The following is a 17,919-nucleotide window of genomic DNA, read 5'->3' as shown; positions in this document are numbered from 1 at the left end:
AATTGGTGCCACTGTTGGGCTGGGGGCATATTGTGATTGGTCCAGAACCAATCATAACTCCACTTTTGGGTTGGGTTCGCAGGTTGGGTCAAGGAGACATAGAAGAGACGTAAATAATCAACTGTCTCGGACTCCCCCTAGGTACTCCCCAACTCCACTCCAGATGAGCCCAGTAACTCATTCATCCATTCATCTCTTTACTTGGGCATAACCCCAAACGCAAAATAATGGTGCTTGTGCAACAGCAAACCGTGCATTTGCTCCACTATTAGATTTTTTTTTCTTTTTAATTATAAACAATTTACAAACCCTACTAAGGAAAAAAAAAAACCATAGTTACGGTATTCAAGTGAGAATACCTCCTCTTATTGTTCAGATTCAGAGAAGCTTTAGCACCAAAACTAAAATAACGGTACCACCAAAATGTAGCAGAGAGCCAACGTGCAGTTGATTCTCTCTTCCAGATTGGTTGACTAGAAGTACTGTTTACTTCCTTTTATGGGGATTTTTTTTTTTTTGTGGGAGAGGGGGGAGAGAGAGAGAGATTATTGGATAGTTCATTGTGGTCGCTTGGCGTGCCTCTGGCAGAAGGATTTTATCCTCCCCATGGCTTCTTCAAGAGAAGCCGGCTCAACTGCAAAAGTGATCCGGAGCCAATTTTTTATTCCCACAGCGATTCCTGCAAGAAATGTTATTCCCAAGTGATTAAATAATAATAATAGTATAGGATAATGCGGTAACTACGAATTGGTTCTTCCGAACTCCAGCATTAAGGAAAAAAAAACGTTGAAATAAGCAGCAAATCCTTGCAAAGTAGTATTACATTTTTACAAAATTATGCTTGCATGCCTCCATGCACACACAACCAGGTTTACATGTATGTATTTTGATACCATAAGCCTGACACTACTGGAAATTACATAACCAGCTAACCACCAATCAACCGGTTATACAACCCAAGGTCAGAGTGAATATGTGAAAGAAAGAGATTTCTTTAATTGTTCATCAGACCAGGGTTTTTACTCGGCCAAGAATTATGTAGCTTGACATCATAGTTAATAATTTTTTTACCATGAGGTCTTACTGTTGAAACCAACAACCTCTAGTCATATATTGCTCTGGGGATTTGGTATTGTTAGCATGGACTCATCTAGCCTTAGTTCTTCAAGTATTCTGGGGATAATTAACAAGTAAGAACAATACAAACTCTGTTTCTTTGACAGAAAAGTATATCAAACAAATAGGGGAATGAGAGACAGAGATACCTGGGTAGTATAACAATCAGAAACTCAACATTATGACATGTAAGAAAAGATAGAAGCTGTTTTCTGTATGGTTATGATGATCTTCTAGAATGGAAGCTGAAGAGAATTCTGATACATAGTTGTTGCATTTGATCTGAAATTACAATGTTGGTAATACAAGCAAAGTACCTACCCCTCCCAAGACCCCAGATAACTGGGACCAACATTGGGTAATGGCCCTTTTTTTTCATGACCTATGGCAGGCTGTACTTTGGCAGCCGATTTTCTGATAACCCTGGCTCAGATGGGATCAGGAATCAAATCTCAGATGGGGAAAACAACATTTTTCAAGGCCTTCAGTGGCCTGATTGGAGAGAACATTTCTAAGATGGAGGAGATGGCCTTCTCTCATGGCCTTGGAGGACCCATAGTTCAGTCACATGAATCATTTATGACAAAAGGGGAACCACATAACACCATCAACTGGGGCAATTAGGCCAGCAAGGATCACATGTCATGTCCCTGTCCCTTGATGCCCTTCATTATCAGAGATGCATTTCTTCTAGGGTGGATAATTCAGCTGATGAGCAAGGGGTGGAATTGTGTGGTAACTCTTATTCCTGACGCAAAGATTCCATAGCTGAAATGGTTTCTACATCTTGAGGGATGGACTCACATCTTTTGGCTGGTGTCCATCTGTTTTTGGCTACACAAATATGGGAGTGGGGGTGAGGAGGGTAAAGGCAGGATTCAATCCCAGGTCAGTGGGTATCCACTGACTTCACCAGCTGGCATTAGTTTATGCCTATTGGTTTTATCCTTCCTGTTTTCCAATTAATATAACTGTGTTTACTGTCCACTAAAAGAACAACAAGATGAAAAGAAATTACAAACAAGTTGGATAGATGAACAATATTACCACTTCTGGAAGCTGTCATTGTGCCCCAACATAGGTTTCTATATGGCTCTTATTAGCATGCTCTCATATGTACAACATTGCACAATAATTGGACTATGCCTTCACAGAGAACATGTGGTTGTGAACAGAAAGACAAGAGACTGAAAGGGGAGGAATATGGAGCCATATTTAATTGTCATTAACCCATTAAAACAGAGTAATACATTGGGAGAAAATTGGGATCAACCACCTTAAGTACATGAATAATGCATACATGATTAGCATGGCAACGAATAGTGGTAAGCAGATAACTAATCTTTGTATAGAAAGTTGGTAAATTTTCCACGCACCTGGCAAAACAATCACACATTCCTCTTTGGCCATCTTGTAGCAGAAGTCTATATCATCATTTATGTCTTCTAGAAGTGACAGATTCAGTTTCACCTGCATTGCAGAAGGATAAATAAGAAAGTTTACAATGTGTGTTAAAAAACACATCCCAGGTATCTCTATGTCCTCACCATTAGAAACATGGAACCCTCTGGTTTTGAGGGGCAAGTAATGCAATCAATCTCCTTTATTTTCTCGTAACAAATATCTGAAGACTGCCTCAATATATTTATGATCTTCCTAAAGAAATCCTTATTAGTCTTTTCAAGGATTTGAGGAAGTGCACCCTGATGCATCAAACATTTCATTAAACAACATTAAAGAAAGGTAAGAATGTTTGCATTGCCATGCTAAATACGTGAACTAAATTTATCAATTCGAGATTAAATTTGGATATTTTACCCATGCAAGGAACCATGACTACAGTTGTTCAAAGTCATTCTTCCCAAAGTCATGATAGATATGAAAGTGGTATTGCTAAGGAACATGCCAGATGCAATAAACATTGATCTTAAGAATGATTTAACCACTAATAAATACTATTGTACTTTGTATACTGCTTATTAAGAAGAAATTGTCATAGGAAAACAAATTTACTGAAAGAGAAATATACATACATATATGTATATGTCTGTATTGTTGGGGAGGGGTTCTTAGGTTTTCAGTATGATCAATAAATTTCTGTTAGAGCCCCCACAGAAAATCTAAGTTATATCTGTAATTGCCCACTCTCAATTCCCTTAATTATTAGGAATTTTAGTTGCCACATTTTAATTATCAAAGAAGTTAATCATATTTTAGAAATCCTGGAAACGTGGGACACAAAAAGAAGAAAAAGACAAGATTTTCCCTGTCTCTCAATTTTGAGCTGGCCAGTCTAGTTAGTGCATCAATTTTCCTTCTCATACTCAAATGCTCAGACCTTCTCTCAATTTTCCTTCTCCCTTTGTATGTCAGTTTTTTTTTTTTTTCGAAAAGGTATGGCATCATTTTATTAATTGGTGTTCTGACAGACTTCATCTAGCTGTGAAGATTTGCCATTAAAGATCCTGATTTTTTTTTTTTTTTTGAGAGAGAGAGAGGTAATAAGAAAGCAGAAATGTACATAAGAGAATGTACACTGCAAAAGGATAACAAAAGGCCCATGCAAGAGTCAAGACAGTCAAGTATTTCTACACAAATATTCCCTAGCTTTAGCAAGATTATCAGCTAATGAATTTGTTCTCTTGGAACCCATCTCAAAGTTGATTGCAAACTGTAGATGATATCTCTAGCTTCAAAAAGATAGTGTCAATTCTCTAAGGTCCTATACCTTGTAGGCCTAACCACTTGATAATATTTATTGAGTCTCCCTAACGACAAAAGACCCTGCTGTTTCTTTCCATCCAGATGCATCAAAGAGTAGCTACATATTAAAGACCCTACTGTTTCTCTTCATACGTCTGTTGGAGCAAACCTACTTCCCATTCTCCATTGAAAGAGGTAAGATTATATTTATCCAATACAGCTTCTTATGTATTCAATCTTCTATACCTATATTAACTATATCCATTTGCTGATGGGGTTAATCATATAACTCTTAGAACTTTTTAAGCTTATTTTATTGTTAGAGTTTAATTGATAACATTGTATTCCAGATTCCTTGTTATTATATAATCTTTGATTATATCCAAGACATTTACTTCCTGCTTTTGATCTACTCCTTTTCTTTAAGTCTATATCCTTCCATAGACGTTTGTACAACCCAACCATTGATTTTAAGATTTAAACTTTATATTATATTTAAAGATAAAAAACTAAAAAATGAAAAATTCCAATCACATAACTAAAATAATATTTATTGTAATTCACTTAATTAATTAATATATATATATATATATGTGTGTGTGTGTGTGTGTGTGTGTGTACGATCAATATTGAATTTATATACAATGGCCCCTCAAGGCAAATTCCTGGTTCTGTCTGTTTGCAGACACAACTTTTGGCAAGTGAAATGGATAAGGGTTCTTGGATCTTAGACCTATGAGAACTGGGTGTTCATCCTGAAAACCAAAGATTTAGCCTCTACTCTATGCATATTTAGGGGGAGAAGATTCATAAACAACCCTGCCTAAAAAACACATCCACTAAAAGGCAATCTTCCAACCCAATGGAAGAGAAAGCTTTAGAAAATCGATCAAGCATATGTCCTATGTCCGATAAGAAACTGCAAAGTACAACAAACAATCAACCAAATGCATGAAAAACTGGACCAGGTAAAATTTTACCTGGTTCAGTGATTCTACTAAACAAATGGAGAATAAGAGAGTAGGTTGTTATGAATTATGATGTTGATATTGAAGCCTTGAGTTCCTTCTTATATTTGACGCACTGATTCCATATCGGTATGGGATCATTAGCATATTGTTTGTGCATCAAATAGTTTATATCCAGAAGCTCCTAAAATTTACTAAAGAACAGAATTAAGAAGCCTTAATTAAAAGGGCAGCCCAGTGAATGAGGGTCCCACCAATGTGGGGTCTGTGGAGGGACAGATGTAAGCAGCCTTACCCCTTGCAGACACATAGGGGCTGTTTCCAAGATTTGAACCCTGGTTGCCCAGGTCGTAATGGAGCAACCCAACTGTTGCACCAAGGCCCACCCTCAATTAAGCAACCTTAGTTATCCAACATAAAACTTATGGTAGTATTAGAAATAAAATTTTGAAGGATACATATGTTCTTCAAATTTAAACTATAATTAGATACAAACCTGAATAAAAGTTACAGGGTCAGAGGAGATATTGAGACAACCTTTAATGCCGTCAACAATCTGAGAAGAAAGGTAAGGGAAGTTAGAATTGGTCATGCATAATTTCAAGTGTCAACAATGAATACAATGAAAATTGGCATATCTTTATTGCCTTCTCCCTTTTAGTCCTTTAAAAGAAGATACAGAGCATGTTCTACGTAAAAATATTCATTGGTGTGAAGGAAAATTACAAGTACAAAGTATAATTGAATATTTCAAGTGAACAGACATTTCATCTCCCCTAAGAATTTATTTATTTCCTAACAATACACAGTTACTGCCTGAACACACTGAAAGGAAACAGAGCTTGGCAGGTGATGAATTATATTACAGATACCTGGATAGCATCACATAATGGATGGATGAAACCCCCATACTGTGAATGATCCTTCATATTTGTTACAGAAGATAAATGCATGCATGTTAATCAAGTCATAATCCCTGATCAGCAACCCAAACACTAAATCCTCTTCACCAAACAACAGCAACAACAACAATCCCCATACGGTGAATGATCCTTCATATTTGTTAAAAAAAGATATATGCATGCATGTTAATCAAGTCATAATCCCTGATCAGCAACCCAAACACCAAAGCCTCTTCACCAAACAACAACTGAAAACAATGCAAGAAATTGGAAATGAAATCCGATAATGAATGTATTCAGAAGATAAATATTTATACAGTTACAGAGCAGATGGAGCCACTTGTCTAATAGACTTCTAACAGACTCCCACTTGTCTAACTGTTACAGAACATTCTTTGTAACAAATTAGAACTGTCCAGCTGGCTAGTCTAATACCCCCCTCTCAAGTAGGTGCATGAAGAAGAGTTGTAATGCCCAACTTGCCCGATAACAAGGTAAATTGATCAATACCCAGAGCCTTGGTGAATAAATCTGCTAGCTGGAACTTGCTAGATATGTGAAAGGTCTGGATATCGCCACATTGAATGTGTTCACGAATGAAGTGGCAATCTATGTCGATATGCTTTGTTCGTTCACGAAATACGGGATTTGCTGCTATATGGAGGGCTGCTTGACTGTCACAATGGAGTTGCATTGATACTGTAAACGGGATGTCTAGGTCTCGGAAAAGGCGTTTCAACCATAATAATTCAGTGGTTGCTACAGCCATGACACGGTATTCAGCCTCAGCCGAGGACCTAGAACCATGTGTTGTTTCTTCATCTTCCATGAAATGGGCGAATTGCCAAGCATGATGATGTATCCCGTAGTAGAGAGGCGAGTGAGTGGGCAATTGGCCCAGTCAGAATCACAATAAGCCTTCTATGTGAAGTTATTATCAGATGGGAGGAGAATGCCATGAAGCAGTGAGGACTTAAGGTATCGAAGAATGCATAGAGCAGCATCAAGGTGCTCTTGACACGGGGCACTCAAAAACTGAGAAAGTACATGGACAGCAAAGCTGATTTCTGGGTGGGTAATGGTGAGATAAACCAATATTCCAACAAGACGGCGATAAGACGAAGGATCTGTGAGGAAAGGACTTGAATCATCAACAAAATGCCATTGTTGTTCCATTGGAGATGAACACGGCTTGCAACGCAGCATGTTGGTTTCTTGTAAGATGTCCATGAGGTATTTGTGTTGGGAAAGAAAATTGCCCTTGGTAGACCGTTGGACTGAAATTCCAAGAAAATAGGTCAAGGTACCCAAATCTTTGAGAGAAAAGCAATTATTGAGATATTGTTTAAATGAGGCAATCAACTCAAGAGCATCTCCAGTGATGATACGATCATCTACATAAGCTAGGACATCCAGGTAATGACCATCATGTCATAAGAAAAATAACGAGTGGTCAGCAGCTGATTGGGAGAACCCATAGTCCCAAACAGCGGGGTGAATTTTTCAAACCACATATGGGAAACCTTCTGAAGACCATACAGTGATTTATGAATCCTACAAACTCGATGATCACTGGTAGGGGTGTAAACGAATCGAATTCGAATTGAATCAGGTAATATCCAAATTCAAATCTGATTAGAAAATTCGATATCCGAATTCGATTCAATATTTGACAAATATTGAAAATTAATATTCAAATTCGAATCCGATTAAATATTTGAATATTCGATTCGATTCGAATTCAACTAATTAATTATTTTAGGTAATTAATAAATATATAAAATAAATATTTTATTTATATAAAGTATATAAACATATAAACTATTTATATAATTTAATTATTATAGATATAAGTTATATAAAACATTTAAAAATTTTATATATTATATATAAGAATTAAATAATCGATCAAATTCGGATATTTATCGAATTGAATCAGGTCATATCCAAATTCAAATCCGATTAGCTATTCGGTATGAATAGGATATCCAAATTCGACCGATTAGGTATTCAAATTATCCGAATTCGATTCAATTATACCGAATCTCGAATTTGAAATTGAATTTTCGAATACCGTTGACACCCCTAATCACTGGGAGAGGAGAAATCAAGTGGAATCACCATATAAACTTCCTCATGAAGGTGTCCGTGCAAAAAGGCATTGTTCATGTCAAGTTGATGAAGTTCCCATCCTTTAACAGCAACAAGTGAGAGTAAACAATGAACAATCACAAGTTTGGCAATCTGTGCATAAGTCTCGTGAAAATCCAAGCCTTCCACTAGGGTATAACCTTTGGCAACAAATCGCGCTTTATAGCGGTCAATAGTTCCATCAAAATGGTATTTATCTTATAAACCCAACGTGAACTAATGGGTTTCTTGCTGGGTGGTAGGTCCACCAAAGTCCATGTATTATTTCTCTTTGATGCTGTCATTTACCATAGCATGTTGCCAATTGGGGTCATTGATTGCCTCTGAGAAGGATTGAAGCTATGTATGAGAAGAGACATGGTTAAGGAATGTGACATGAGATGGAGAAAGTCCATCATAGTGTAAAAATTGAGAAATATGGTGGGGTTCTAGTTATGTGGTTTGGGAGTTATTAAATATGTAGTCATGGAGCCGGATGGGTGGCTTACGAGTGCGTTGGGGTCTAGTGGATGGTTCTAGTAGGTGGAGTTCTAGTGAGTGTGTTGGTTCAGTGGACCCGATAGGTTCAATGGGCACATTGGTATGATGATTGTCAATGTAACAAGATGGTTCAGGAAGAATGATGTCATCAACGAGTGGAGGTAAAGAAAATGTAGGAGTGTTGGAAATAGTCAATTGTTGGTTCTCAAAAGGGAATTTTGTCTCATAAAAAAAAACATCTCGTGACACAAATATGCGCTTAGAAGATAGATAATATAGCTTGTATCCCTTTTGACCAAAAGGTTAGCCTAGAAATATGCATTTAGATGCACGATTAGCAAACTTGTCTTGTGATTTGGAGTGTTCATGGGTATAGCATAAGCACCCAAACACTCGTAAATGAACATAAGACGGTGATATGACCCAGAAATTTGACACGAAGTTCATAGACTTACAGCAGCGTTCACACACTCGAACATCAACAAAAGAAACTAGTATTCATTCAGTCGAAAACATTAACAGTTGGTCGGTTCTTCGAGAGACCGCCGGCTCTCCCAAACACTCACAATATTCTTTACTCAAAGAAAACATACCACCCCCATCCCCCAAAGCCCCTTCTTATACTCTACTGATAGCATAGTTGACTCCCTCTATAAATGCCCAGCTGGCCTAGTTATAAATGCCCAAAAACTCTTCTTATTCATAACTGACATAGCTATAAATGCCCCAAGACTCACCTTATTCCCTCCAGCTATAATTTCCCTCATGTGATTAATTGTTCAATTATTTCCCCCCCTTAGCTGATTGTTGACCTTTCCTCTTCTTGGCATTAATTGGGGCCTATCATTATCCGCCGCCCAAAGTCTAACCTTGTCTTCAAGGTTAAAATGAGGAAATCGGTATCGAAGTAAGTCAAAAGGCTCCCAAGAATCTTCAAAATCAGGCAGGCCCAGCCAATGAATAAGAACTCCCAAACCAGTAGCTCCAGGCATAGTGGATGGACGCACACCACGTACTGATATGTCCCTGCACAGGCCAAGCAGCAACATCGCCCAATGCACAGATGGTGTCTTTGCTTTGTCACCTCTTGAAGCATGTCTATTTCCTCCAGCTTCGTGTTTCCAACCTTCAGCCTCTCCATGATCATCCACAGCCATCCTGTCCCCTCCCTGCATAGTGTGCACTGCTCACAAGTTTCATGCTTATAGAAATAAGAGAGCCTAGCAATTGCATCCACAATATCAGTTGACTTATCCATCACAATTACAGCAGTTGTCCCTAAACTCATTTGGACAGCCTTGAGTGCATCATAATCCATCAACACATCATCACATATGTGCTTTGGAATCAGTGGAACAGAAGAACCCCCTAGTATCACTGTAAGCAAATTATCCCATCCACCTCTAACTCCTCCACAATGCCTCTGTATCAGCTCCTTCAATGGAATACTCATCTCCCCTTCAACTGTACAAGGCTTATTCACGTGGCCTGAGACACAGAATAGCTTTGTCCCATAATTGTTCTTCCTGTCAAAACTAGCAAACCATTAAGGACAACGCCTTAAAATGGTGAGGGAAACAGCAACGGTTTCAACATTTGTAACAGTTGTTGGACATCCATATAGCCCTGCATTAGCTGGAAAAGGAGGCTTCAACCTTGGTTTTCCTTGTTTTCCTTCAAGGCTTTCCAACAATGTCGTCTCTTCTCCACAAATGTAAGCATCGGCTCCATAGTGGATATGAACATCAAAATCATATCCCTTAACAGTAGAAGACTAATGTAACGAGAAGAGTTGCTCCTGTAAATTACCCTCCTGAGTCGATTGAAAACTTTCAAGGAGAAGTTCTTTGAATTCTGTCCAACCACAAAAAGGTCGCCGGCCAACTTCCCGGTAATACCACGCTAATGCATCGCCCTCTAAACAGACAACTGCAGCTCGCAGATGCTCTGCCGAAAGCAATCCATTAATCTCAAAATAGTGTTCCGCATGAAAAAGCCAGCCGTCTGGATTTTCCCCATCAAAAATAGGTAGCTCCAACTTCCGAGGAAGTGAGTCAGGAGTATGTTTCGGCACCGGCATCGAGGAAGACGTCGGAAATGCCGCACTCTTCCCTTTGCCAGCCGCACGACTCAATGCAACTAAAGGAGGAGCAATGTCAGTTGTGGACAAAGGAGTTGAATAGGCCTGTTGCTGAAGCAACAGATCAAAACGTCTTACCAAGTCTTGAACACCTCCTCCCAGGGATGTGATCTTCGAAAGTCCAGCTGTTATCTCATCACGTAAGCCATCCACTTCAGAATGCAGAGAAGTCAAGCGTTCTTCAAAACCCTCCACCTGCGATGCCACTTCCTTAGCTGTCACCATGGCCGAGGAAAGACGAGCTCTGATACCACTGATATGACCCAGAAATTTGACACGAAGTTCACAGACTTACAGCAGCGTTCACACACTCGAACATCAACAAAAGAAACTAGTATTCATTCAGCCGAAAACATTAACAGTTGGTCGGTTCTTCGAGAGACCACCAACTCTCCCAAACACTCACAATATTCTTTACTCAAAAAAAACATACCACCCCCATCCCCCAAAGCCCCTTCTTATACTCTACTAATAGCATAGCTGACTCCCTCTATAAACGCCCAGCTGGCCTAGTTATAAATGCCCAAAAACTCTTCATATTCATAACTGACATAGCTATAAATGCCCCAAGACTCACCTTATTCCCTCCAGCTATAATTGCCCTCATGTGATTAATTGTTCAATTATTCCCCCCCCCCCCTTAGTTGATTGTTGACCTTTCCTCTTCCTGGCATTAATTGGGGCCTATCAGACGGCACCCGATCAAAGAGGACTTCATACGGTGATTTCCCTTAAAGTACCGATGTGGGAGTGAAGTTGATAAGGTATGCTGCTGTCAATACACATTCCCCCCACAATTGAATAGGAAGAGATGCTTGAAAATGCAAGGCCCGGGCCACTTCCAAGAGATGACGATTCTTGCGTTCAACAACGCCATTTTGTTGTGGCGTGTCAGCGCAAGAGCGTTAATGCAGAATACTATGCTGAGCCAAATAATCTTGCAATGGGCTAGACATAAATTCACGTCCATTATCAGAACGGATCACATGTTGTGGACTGACTCCATATGGTTGCAGCGGATTGATTCAGAGAAGAAAAAAGAAAGAAGATATCAGGCTACTTGACCGCTGGCTCTGATACCATGAAAACAAAGCAAGAAATTGGAAATGAAATCCGATAATGAATGTATTCAGAAGATAAGTATTTATAGAATTAAAGAGCAGATGGAGCCACTTGTCTAACAGACTCCCACTTGTCTAACTGTTCCAGAACATTCTTTGTAACAAATTTAGAACTGTCCAGTTGGCTAGTCTAATAGCAATAATAATAGATTGCAAGGTTAGCACTGAACTTTTGACCTAGGAAATCTGGCAGGGATAAAAAAAATGTCACTCTTAAACTCTTGAACAGGTAAAGACTTGAGGAGCCAAAGGTAAGGGAGAAGAGAAAATCCCTACCCTCTAAAACAAAAAGAACTTTTCTCAACTAAGCATCTTCTGAATATGCTGAATGTTCTATGACAATGCCTACTAAAATATTAATCAAAACTAATTGAAGCAATACTTGATCATTGCCATTAAATGTTCTGAAAAGGAGTCAGATATATAAACCTTAGTCTTTTTAAGGATTTCACTTGGATCACTTGTCACAAGCCAACCAACTCTCCAACCAGGCACTATCCATCTCTTTGATATAGAGCCAATAGTAAGGACAGGAACTGTTGATCCAAATATTCCCATCGGCACAAAAGGTTTGCTTCCAAAAGCGAGATGATCATAAACTTCATCTGCAATCACCAGAATTCCAAGTTTCTTTGCAGTCTCAGCAACCTAAACACAAAGAAACAGCAGATATTAGCATCACATCCAACCGAATTTCTCCCTAAGTTGCTAAATAAGAACCCAATTTCTCATCAGAAATAAGTATATAGACTAATGCCAGATCCTATACAAGTATATAACTCACCTTCTCCAAGTGTTGATAACTGAAGACATTCCCACAAGGATTTCCTGGGTTTATTATAACCATTGCAGATGTGTTCTCATCTGCAAGCGCTTCTACGGCATCAAGATCAATCTCCCAACCCTTTTCAGGGAGAAGATCAAAATGCCGAACTTCCAGATGGCTAAAAGCTGCACGAGCTTCATAATACGGGAACCCTGGTCTTGGAAGCAAAATATTTGCACCAGGGCGAGCGAGGACGGTTAGAGAGATCTCAATGGCTTGTGTAGCACCAAGAGTGAGGAAAACATCGTCCGGCGATAGCTTGTATGGGAGATCAAGAGAAAGATATTCAGCAATGGTTCTGTTCAGGGAGAATAGTATACACCAATTAAAAGAGTACACCTCGTTGATACGTCTCTATTTAATTAGAACCATACAATTCCCAAATAGAACACAGTAGTATGTTAAGTTGTAAACCAAGAGAAGAAAATCACAAATTTGCCTAAAAAGTTGGTTACCTTCTTGCAGGAAGAATTCCAACGGTGGGAGAATAATGATTGAACTTGGCGGAACGAACAGCCTCAACAATGGCGTCCTCGGCAACCTCAGACGTACGAAAGCAGGGAAACTTAGATGGATCGCCATGGCCGAGAGGGATGGTGGGCCTAGGATCTTTAGGATCAACTGCCGCCATGACCATATTGAGAACGCCTCTAACGGTGATGCCTGAGGCTGTGTTGAGTTCCTGATTGGCTACGAAACCCCATCTCTTGGTCCCGTTCTTCATCTTCTCCTGCGCTTCTTGCCCTTTCGTAATCGTCGCTCCACCCGAAACGAAAGGCTGGTTGTTTTTGTTCTTCCAAAGGTTTTAACGTGGCAGACGATGAAATTGTGAATACAGACGGTGACCGCAACGATCAAACTAGCACGACGACAGTGAGTGGAACAAGTGTAATTTTTGTCAGCATCGAAGTTCACAGCGGCCACATAACTGTCTGTTGGTGTCCAACACCATACGCTGATGTGATTGTTTTTAGTCAAAATAAATTAAAATGTAATTACTAATTTATCTATTTTCATTGTAACGTCTCATTCCCAAAATTTTTCGGATACGTTTAACACGAACTTACCTCTCCCTCCACTCCATCATTTCCGTTATTCTCTTCCTCTCTCCCTCCCTACTGCCCCTTCGCAAGAATTCCGCACCCTCGCCGTCCCTCTTTATTATGTGACACGTGGGAGAAACAACAGCTCGGCAAAAGGGGCCAAGCCTAGGCGGGAACAAGGGGACACATTTTGCCGAACTGACCCTTGTAACAGCTCGGGATATACTTCGCCAAACTGACCCACCTTGTAACAGCTCGGGACACACGTTGTCGAACTGACCCTTGTAACAGTTCGGGATACACTTCACCGAACTGACCCACCTTATGACAGCTCGGGATACACTTCACCGAACTGACCCACTCTGTAACAGCTCGGGATACACTTCGCCGAACTGACCCACCTTGTAACAGTTCGGGATGCACCTCGCCGAACTGACCTGTAGACACCTCCGAGCTCAAGACCGCCTCGCTCAGCACTTCACATGACTTGGCACCAAAACCAAACAAGTCGTACCACGCCTGACACTAAGGAAGTTCGTGCCCTAGGGCGCCGCGCCTGACTGACTTGGGATCTGACGTTTGGCGGCAGCACCCTAAACGGCCACCTGCCACCGCCACCTCTAGTTAGATGACGGTTAGGCAGCAACGGTTCTGTCTCAGCAGAAAGGACGATGGCCGAATTGACAAGCACAAGGGTAATCATACTTGACCTGACAAAGGCCCCGGGATGAGTGCACAAGGTGACTATAAGAGCCCTCTGCCCCCCGACAACGGAGGTATGCAAACTTTGCGCTATATGGTATTACCTTGCTTTTGAAGGATTCTAACTTGAGCTTTGGAGCCTCTACACCGGGTTCCCCCTGGAGCTTTCCCATCTCCTCCGTTTCAGGTTCCCTGCTACCCCGTTCGGAAGCAAGGCAGCGGACAGCTAAGACCGGCCAGATCGCGCTCCATCAATTGGCGCCGTCTGTGGGAACCGCTTCAAAAAGCCTCCCTCCAAACTTCGATAACCCCTTTTTCTTCAAAAAACCCAACACTCATGGCCTCCTCCAGCAACACCGGACGTGGCACGGAGACAAACGCCACCGGGAGCAACTTCAGGTCCCCGTAGTGTGCGTTGGACAGTTCACTATCCCCCTTTCGGCGGATGGGATCCCCATCTTGAACGCGCCACAAGCAGTGGCACCCGTAAACCCTCCTACCACAAGCGTCCCCTTTCCTCTCCCCATTGAGACAACCTTCACTGAACCAACTGCCGTTCCCCTAGCAGCTAGCCAAAACCGATTGGAGGACCTGATGCAGTGCATGCGGGCAATGCAAGCCCAAATGCAACAGTTCCAGCAACACCAGCTTCACCAGCACCAAGTGCTGCACAACATCTCCCAGTTTCACTATCAACAGCAGTTCCCCCAACTGCCACTGAACCAACCACTACTTCCACCTCGCCACCCCGCTCCGAGGCCGGTCAAGGCCTCCCCGCAGGATGGGCGCCCCCACCAGGCAAAGGCCTCCCGGCCCCAGAACCACCCCAATAGCCAGGCCTCGTCCCCAGGCCGAAGAGAGAAAAATGTCATCCCCGCCTCGCAACCCGCAGGCGGGTTGGGAACCTCGCCCGCGAGGTCGGCACCCCGGCGCTCCAAGCCCGAGCTCCCGCTCACCGAAAACCGATTCAGCATCCTGGCGGCATACTACCAGCATCCCGGGCCCATCGAGCTCGGTAACACGGAGGCCAGCAGCGCCAGCACAAGGCCCGCTCAACGGCGAAGGCGCCGGCGAAGTCGCCGAACCACCACCCGCGCCTTGTCGGAATTCAGAGGCAAAGACACGAGCTCGGACGAGGTAGGGGCTGCCCCGGTTCTCTCGGTTCCTTCCCCCCTCGAATCGGAACTCCTGGCGGTCCCCTTACCCAGAGACTTCAAGCTCACACCTCTGGACAAGTACGACGGGTCCTTCGACCCCAACGACCATGTTGACGCATTTTCAGTCCCAAATGCACCTCGCCAGGGCTAGCAAATCGTGCATGTGCGTGGCCTTTACCACCACCCTCAGGGGGGTAGCCCGCACTTGGTACAGGAACCTGGCCCCCGGGTCGATAAAGTGTTGGGCCCAGTTCGTGCAAGTCTTCACCACACACTTCGTCACCAGCCGACGGTGCCCCAGAACAGAGGAAAGCATCTTCGGAGTGGTCCAAAGAGAAGGAGAATCTATTCGGGGCTACATCAAGCGGTTCAACGAAGCATGCTTGCAGATACCGCGGTTGGACCCCGCAATGCAGCTCGTGGCGGCCAAAAGAGGGGTGACGCACAAATAATTCAAATGGCACATGGTGGCCAACCAGCCCGCAACCGTGGCCGAATTCCTCAAACTCGCGGATAAGTTCATGAGGACAGAGGAAGAAATCAACCAACGAACCGAAGGCGGGAACGAGAAAAGGAAGAGAGAATGCGAGCTCCCCAACCCGGTGAATAGAAAAAACCCGACACGGGAGCCGAAGTCGAACCAGTCATTCCGGGCCCCCCTAGCAGTTCGGACGGACTACACGCCGTTAAACACGAGGCGGACAGAGATCTTAATGACGATCAAAGACGCTCCGTACGTTAAGTGGCCACCTCGCCCAAAGGGAAATCCGAACGAGAGAAATAAGAATTCGTATTGTAGTTTCCATAGAGATCATGGTCATAGCACCGAGCAGTGTAATAACCTCCAGGATGAGATAGAGGGGCTCATCCGTCGCGGATACTTGAGAAACTTTGTACAGCACAACAATAACAATAAAGCAGGTCGGCAAGGGGAGCACGAAAAGGATGCCCCCGAGTCTAGCAGCAGACCTGCCGAACCATTGCAGAAGCAGCCTCCGGAAGAGAGGCCAGTTCGGGGAACCATCCATGTAATAGTGGGAGGTTCGGTGGTAGCGGGGTGTACCTCGGCAGCAGCCCGGACTTCAGTTTGCGAAGCGGTCCTCGAAGAACGGAACCCCCCGAAGAGACCAAAGACCAAAGAACCAATCTTTTTCACGGAGGACGACGCGCGAGGAGTCCACTACCCCCATGATGACGCGCTTGTCATTAAACTAAGGATAAGTGACTTCGAGGTTAGGCGCGTACTCGTAGACTCGGGCAGCTCAGCGGACATCCTCTTCAAATCAGCATTTGACCAGCTGTAGTTACAGAGGAGCGAGCTGAAGCCCGCGAACACTCCCCTGGTGGGTTTCAGCGGAGAGGAAGTCAGGCCCCTCGGAAAAGTAATTGTCCCTGTGGAAGTCGGCACATGGCCTTGTGCGGTCAGACTCAACCATGATTTCCTGGTAGTCGCGACCCCCTCCCCATACAATGCCATAATAGGGCGGCCGATCACGCATATCCTACGGGCAGTGGTCTCCACCTACTATTTGGCCATGAAGTTCCCTACGGACTTTGGTATAGGGGTAGCGCGGGGCGACCAGCTCGAGTCCTGCAAGTGCTACGTTGCCGCCCTGAAGGGAAAAACCAAGGCGGCCGACGACCTCGAACTGGAGCGGCCTGCGGAGCAAGGTGATGAGCGAGCTTTGCCCACGGAGGAGACTGTCGCAATCCCGACTTCAGCTACGGACCCAGCTTGCACACTAAGCATCGGAGCTTCCATCGAAGACCCCCTACGAGCCGAACTGGTGAGTTTTTTACTTCAAAATTTAGATATTTTTGCATGGTCCACGGCCGACATGCCCGGCATTAGCCCCAGACTGATAACTCACAAACTTAATACTGACCCTGTAGTCAGACCCGTTAGACAGAAGAAACGCAACTTAGCCCCAGAACGCTGGAGAGCGGTCGACGAGGAGGTCGAGAAGCTCATCGCAGCAAACTTCATAAGGGAAGTCCATTACCCAAGATGGGTGGCCAACCCGGTGTTGGTGAAAAAGGCAAGCGGCAAGTGGCGCATGTGCGTCGACTATACCGACATGAACCGAGCTTGCTCGAAAGATTGCTTCCCCCTCCCCAGAATTGGCCGCCTAGTGAACGCGACCTCGGGAAACGAGTTGCTAAGCTTCCTGGACGCCTACTCGGGCTACAACCAAGTTAGGATGGACCCATCTGATGAGGAAAAAACCAGCTTCATAACCGAGTTCGGCCTGTATTGCTACAAAGTCATGCCCTTCGGACTAAAAAATGCCGGGGCGACTTTCCAAAGACTTGTAAATAAGCTATTTCGGCCCCTGATTGGTACGAAGATAGAGTGCTATGTAGACGACATGGTCGTCAAGACTCAGTTTTCACAAGAATTAATACAAGACTTAGATTCTGTTTTCCAAATCCTGCGTCAGTTTAGCATGAAGTTGAACCCCAACAAGTGTGTCTTCGGTGTCACCTCGGGCAAGTTCCTAGGCTACATTGTCAATCGGCGCGGTATTGAGGCCAACCCGGATAAAGTAAAAGCCATTCTAGATATGAAACCACCTCGAAAAGTAAAAGAGGTTCAGAGGCTAAACGGCC

At 43.2% G+C, this 17,919-nt stretch overlaps 1 protein-coding gene across 1 annotated transcript; it reads right to left on the bottom strand.

Annotated features, from left to right (window-relative positions):
* Window positions 1-256: 256 nt before the first annotated feature.
* On the bottom strand, window positions 257-13,383 carry LOC148875966 (putative aminotransferase TAT2). The gene is made up of 7 exons (XM_088965829.1): window positions 12,863-13,383; window positions 12,366-12,705; window positions 12,011-12,229; window positions 5,284-5,343; window positions 2,664-2,819; window positions 2,493-2,586; window positions 257-679 (listed from the first exon to the last, which is right to left on the bottom strand). The coding sequence occupies exons 1-7, from the start codon at window positions 13,129-13,131 to the stop codon at window positions 558-560; spliced, it is 1,260 nt and encodes a 419-aa protein (XP_088821955.1). The 5' UTR covers window positions 13,132-13,383; the 3' UTR covers window positions 257-557.
* Between the last annotated feature and the right edge of the window lie 4,536 nt (window positions 13,384-17,919).

The sequence above is a fragment of the Nelumbo lutea genome, chromosome 1 (assembly GCF_056320005.1).
Source record: "Nelumbo lutea isolate HS-2025 chromosome 1, American lotus-T2T, whole genome shotgun sequence".
NCBI lineage: Eukaryota > Viridiplantae > Streptophyta > Magnoliopsida > Proteales > Nelumbonaceae > Nelumbo > Nelumbo lutea.
This window is presented reverse-complemented; position numbering and strand designations above follow the sequence as displayed.